At 60.4% G+C, this 5004-nt stretch overlaps 1 protein-coding gene across 1 annotated transcript; it reads right to left on the bottom strand.

Moving 5' to 3' along the window:
- Nucleotides 1-3150: 3150 nt before the first annotated feature.
- Nucleotides 3151-4943, bottom strand: EGR4 (early growth response 4). The gene is made up of 2 exons (XM_010580789.1): nucleotides 4805-4943; nucleotides 3151-4478 (listed from the first exon to the last, which is right to left on the bottom strand). The coding sequence occupies exons 1-2, from the start codon at nucleotides 4941-4943 to the stop codon at nucleotides 3151-3153; spliced, it is 1467 nt and encodes a 488-aa protein (XP_010579091.1).
- Between the last annotated feature and the right edge of the window lie 61 nt (nucleotides 4944-5004).

Below are 5004 nucleotides of genomic sequence, written 5' to 3'. Positions count from 1 at the left end.
TGCCTCTTTCCTCCTTCACAGCTCCCTCTGCCTGTCTCCCCACGAACACGGCGGGCTCTCCGCCGGGCCTTGCTGCCATGCAGCAGCCTGCTGGCCTCAGCCTCCATCTCCTCTGTTCCCCCCGCAAGCCCACCCTTGCCCCCACCGGTGAAGCCCCCGTCCCTGGCAGGCTCCCGGCTGGGATCACCCCGGGGAGCATCACCTCCTGGGGGGGGCCAGCCGGCGTGGGGTCGAGTGTGGGTGCCTGCATTGCTCCTTCCCCATCCTGGGCTGGACCCAGGGTTGCGAGGACCCTGGCTTGGTCCTGAGACAGTCCCTGAGCACCCTGACTTGGTCCTGTTCTGGTCCCTGAGCACCCTGACTTGGTCCCTGGCTTGGTCCTGATCCAGTCCCCGAATGCCCCAGCTTGGTCCCAATTGATTCCCTGAGCACCCTGGCTTGGTCCTGATCCAGTCCCTGAATGCCCCAGCTTGGTCCTGATTGATTCCCTGAGCACCCTGGCTTGGTCCTGACCCAGTCCCCAAGCACCTCACCTTGGCCCCCGAAAGCATCCAGCACCGACGTGTTTTCTTGTCCCTGATGTGGACACGGGGGAAGATGGCAGCGTTGGGACCGTGATGCCACCAGCCTGGGGGTGCGCGGTTGTCCCCATCCTTGAGTAGTCCCAGGTTTTGGGGTGCAATCGCTTCTCCTTTCCTAAAAACACAAGCCCGTGTGCTCAGTCCCATCCCACCCCAGAAGCAGCTTCACCCAGGTGCCACGGTGGGTGCCCCCCTCCCTCCCCCCCTCCCTCGGCAGCGCCGGCCGGGGGAGCAGAGGGCGAATGCTTGAACCCGGGTGCCTTCGCAGAGCTTTCAGACTCAGCATTAATAATAGATGCACTTTCGGAGGGGTATTAATAAAGGCCTCATGCATCATGCATGGCCAGCGGCGCGGGGGAAAGCAGGGCTGTTTACTGTGGAGAGGTGCCCAAAAGATGCCTCTTTCCAAAGGGAACCTGGGTGCTGAGGTCTTTATTAATGATATCTGGGGTGTCCCCACAGAAAAAGGTTTTTTTTTTTCTGGTGCCTGGGGTCATCTGCATCCCACGGAGTGGTCCTCGCTCAGGATCAGGCTCCCATGCTCATGGGATGGTTCAGCTGCTGGGGCCAGTAGTGCTTGGGGCCAGTGGGTGCCCACCTGAGGGGCACGAGCACCCTTGGGTGCCGTCAGAGGTGTAAGCTCTTAGGGACAGGTCCGAGGGGACATTTAGGATTTCCCCCTTAACCATGGGGTCCTCCCACCCCATGGCAAGCTCAGTGTGGGGCAGTGGATTTTGCCAGGATAGTGGTATAAATGTGGTTTAACCCCAGGATGCTCCAGTCCACATGTAGGCAAAGGGCTCGGGGACATGAGGGTACCTGGGGAAGGAGACTTCCCTCCTCCATAACACAGTTGGGGAGCAGATCCTCCTTCTCCAGAGCTGGTGGAGGGGACAAAATCTGCCAGAGAGAGCATATTTGCAGCCATGCTCCGCATCCCTTCCCTGCCTCAGTTTCCCCCTCTGCAAGAAAAGGCCAATAATCCCCCAAACACCTGAGCATCGATGATGATCACCGAATCCCGAGCCAAGAACAAGTCTCTCCATCCCCACTGCCCAGCTCCCTCCCTTCCCACAGGCACCTTCTCCTCCTGATTAATTAAAACCAAAGACCAGCGTGTCCCATCTGAGTGAGCAGCTCCTGTTAGAAGGACGAGATTTTGGGGATATATGGTTTTAGCTGATTTTTAACTGCTGGAGGAGGGAAGCTCTCCTATCAGCAGCAGCTTCCAGGCTGCAAAATCTCCTCCTGAGCCATCCGGCTGCTGGCTGGTCCCAGGAGAAGAGAAATGGCATCTCTCGGCCATCTAAAATGCCAAAAGGGAGGGAGCAAACAGTCCCCCCGGCTTCGCAGGGGGTCGCATCCTGCCTGCCTGCCTCTGCCTGATGGTGCCTGGATCTTTTCCAGCCCTGGGGACGCGCCAAGTTGAAGATGGGGAGCAGAGCTGTATTTCACCCCATTTCTTGCAGATGAAGCCTGCCAGGGCGCGTGGGGCATCCACATCCCATGGGGGACCAGGAACCCAGGGTGGGGGGGGTCTGGGCTGGGCTTTGGTGTCCCCACAGCGGACCCTGCAGCTCTGGATCCAAGTAGGGCAGATCCCTCCAGGGCTCAGTTCCATCGGAATAAACCCGGAGCCACGTCCCCCTTTTTGGAGGGGGACCCACTGACAGGTAGCGGGGATCCCTTCCCTGCTCTGTGCCAGGACAAGACCCTTCTCCCGGGATGAGCCACCCACCCTGGGGATTTGGGGATGCTCAGGAGGAGGGTCGCCAACCCATCCGCTGCACTGATTGATTTTTCTCTCCCTGCTAATTATTTAAGCACCTTTTTTCCCCATACATGGCAGCTAGAGGTCAAAAATGCAACAGAAATACCACTGGCGTCGGCTGCTATATGGGATTGAAAGGCAGAGAGCAACACCAGCAAGGTCTTAGATTAGCTCAAATCTTTAATTAGAAAAATAGACACAATTTTCTAATGTTCCTGATAGATTCTTTTTCTTTTTACAAACAGGAAAATAATAATAACAACGACGACATCACCTTTCCAAAGGGACCGTTAGGCACCGGTTGCCGGAGCCTGGCGGCATCTCTCTCTTTGGGGAGAAAGGACCGGTGCAGCCGCAGCCCCCGACCGTGCCGGCCGGTAAATAACCAGTCGGGAGCATCGTGTAAAGTGCTGGCAGGGGAAATCACAGTCAGGTCGCTACAAACGCAGGATGTCCGTGGGTTTGGGTATATAAAAAAACCCTATCTCGGTAGGGATTTCTTTCTGTACATGGTTTTTTCTTTCCCCTCCTTGGAATAGGAGCTATAAAAATGACTCAGTCGCTGCAGTTTGGAGACGGCTCCGGGCGGCCGGAGCTGCCATATCCCTTTTCCGCAGCCAGTGGTCCAGCACCGCGGCATCGCCTCTGCCTCCCGCGTGCCCCTCTCCTCCCCGGCACGACCTGATCTGCCATCATCTTCTCCGGGGTCACCCCAGGAGGTTATTCCCACCCTGGCTCTCCCGTGAGATGCTCGGGGGACCTCGGGAAACGCCGTCTCCCAGCGCTCAGGTTGGGGTTTCACAGTGTCCCGAAGGAAAGACCCACCGAGAAGAACCCCAAACCTTTGAGCTTCTCCTCCGTCCGGGCTTTCTGCTTCAGATGGACCTTGCTGTGACGCTTCTTCTCGTCGCTCCTGGCGAAGCGGCGGCCGCAGGTGTCGCAGGAGAAGGGCTTCTCGCCGGTGTGGGTGCGGATGTGGGTGGTGAGGTGGTCGCTGCGGCTGAAGTTCCTCAAGCAGATGCGGCACTGGAAGGGTTTGTGGCCCGTATGGATGCGGAGGTGCCTGTTGAGCTCATCCGAGCGGGCGAAGCTCCGGATGCAGTTCTCCACCGGGCAGGCGAAAGCCTTCTCGTGGGGTTTGGGGCAGAAGCATTTGGAAGAGCACTTGGTCCGGCGGGTCTTCTTCTTGGGCTCGGCCAAGGCAGGAGGGTTGGTGGGCAGCAGGGAAGGGATGGAGGAAGAAGCGGGGTGGCCCAAAAAGTCCGGGGCGGGGACGGAGGGCGAGGGGTGAGGATGGAGGAGCTCGGCAGAGCTCATCAGACCCGGCAGGACTTCGGGCTGGGCCAAGGAGGCGTCGAACTCCGGCATTAATGGAGGAGGGAGGTTGTGGATCTTGGCGTCGGCAAAGTCCCCGCGGGCCGGGAAGTTTTCTGGCTCGCAGCCGAAGCCCAGATGGGTGCCGAAGCAGGCAGCATCCTCCGCCAGGCTGCCGAGCTCCGACTGGCAGCTGACCGACAAGACGCTCTCCATCTTGGAGCCCAGCGGGTGGAACAGCCCCTGGCCGCTCTCCCCAGCCGGGAAGGCTTCGGGAGAATGGTAGCCGGCGGGCAAGTAGGCCTGATGCTGGGTGACGGGCTCCCACTGGGCGCAGGAGGCTTTAAACTTGTCCAAGGGTGGGGAAGCAGAGGGCAGCTTGATGTCCTGCTTGTTATCCAGGAGCTTGGGCTGGAAGAAGCACTGCGAGGTGTTTCCTAAGGTGGGTTGTGCCTGGAGGGGTTGAGCCCCCTCCGTCGCGGGGAAGCCGCCGTAGCCCTGCTCCGGGAAAGGGGCTTGGGTGGATCCGTTCATTTCGGGCTGGCAGGCGGCGTAAAGGTCCAGCTGGCTCTGAGCCACCTCGGGGCAGGGGTAAAGAGCGTCCAGGTGCCTTTGGTGGCCCTCGGAGGAGGCGAAGGGGGAGATGCCCAGGATCCCCGACATCAGGTTGAAGAGGGATTCCTGGTCCTGGGGATGCTCCGGTACCGCCTTGATGAAGAAACTGCCGGTGTAGCTGAGCGAAGGGGAGGGCTGGCTGCCCAGCAGGGAGTAATCCACCGCCCCGCCGCTCATCGGGGTGCCCAGCAGCTCACCTGGGGACGCAGAGGGGGACGGTGGTTAGAGGGACGGAGGGATGCGGGGATGGGGTGGGGGTGGGGGGGATCGGGATACGGTGGAAGAGCGGGAGGCTGATGTTGCGTCACTGCGAGGTCCCCGGGAGTGCACGGGGAGCCCTGGGCTTCCCCGGCAGGACCCCCCAGGACCCCCACCCTGGGCTACTGGGGGACTGTTGAACCCACAGCCAGGGGCTGGAAGCAGGCGCGGGGGGGGGAGAGGAGGGAAAGATGCCCGACTCCCAGCTGCAGCTATCACTCCCAACGGGGTCTCTTATCCCTGCCCGCCCCCCCCTTACCCTTACCTCCTAGGAAATCGCCCTCAGCCAGAAGTTGCTGCTCAGGCTGCCCCAAGCCCTGCAGCTCTCCGGTTTTCATCTCGCAGCTCTCCTCGTACTTGGAGTAAAGCGGGTCCGGGCAAGAGAAATCCATAACGTTGAGCATCTCCCTTGGAGGCACGGCCGGAGAAGGGGGGGGGGCGGGCTGGGGGATGCTCAGGGCGAGC

Source organism: Haliaeetus leucocephalus, unplaced genomic scaffold (genome assembly GCF_000737465.1).
Source record: "Haliaeetus leucocephalus isolate CR32 unplaced genomic scaffold, Haliaeetus_leucocephalus-4.0 Scaffold741, whole genome shotgun sequence".
NCBI classification, from domain to species: Eukaryota; Metazoa; Chordata; class Aves; order Accipitriformes; family Accipitridae; genus Haliaeetus; species Haliaeetus leucocephalus.
Note: the sequence above shows the minus strand (reverse complement) of the source record. Positions and strands in the feature narration are given on the sequence as shown.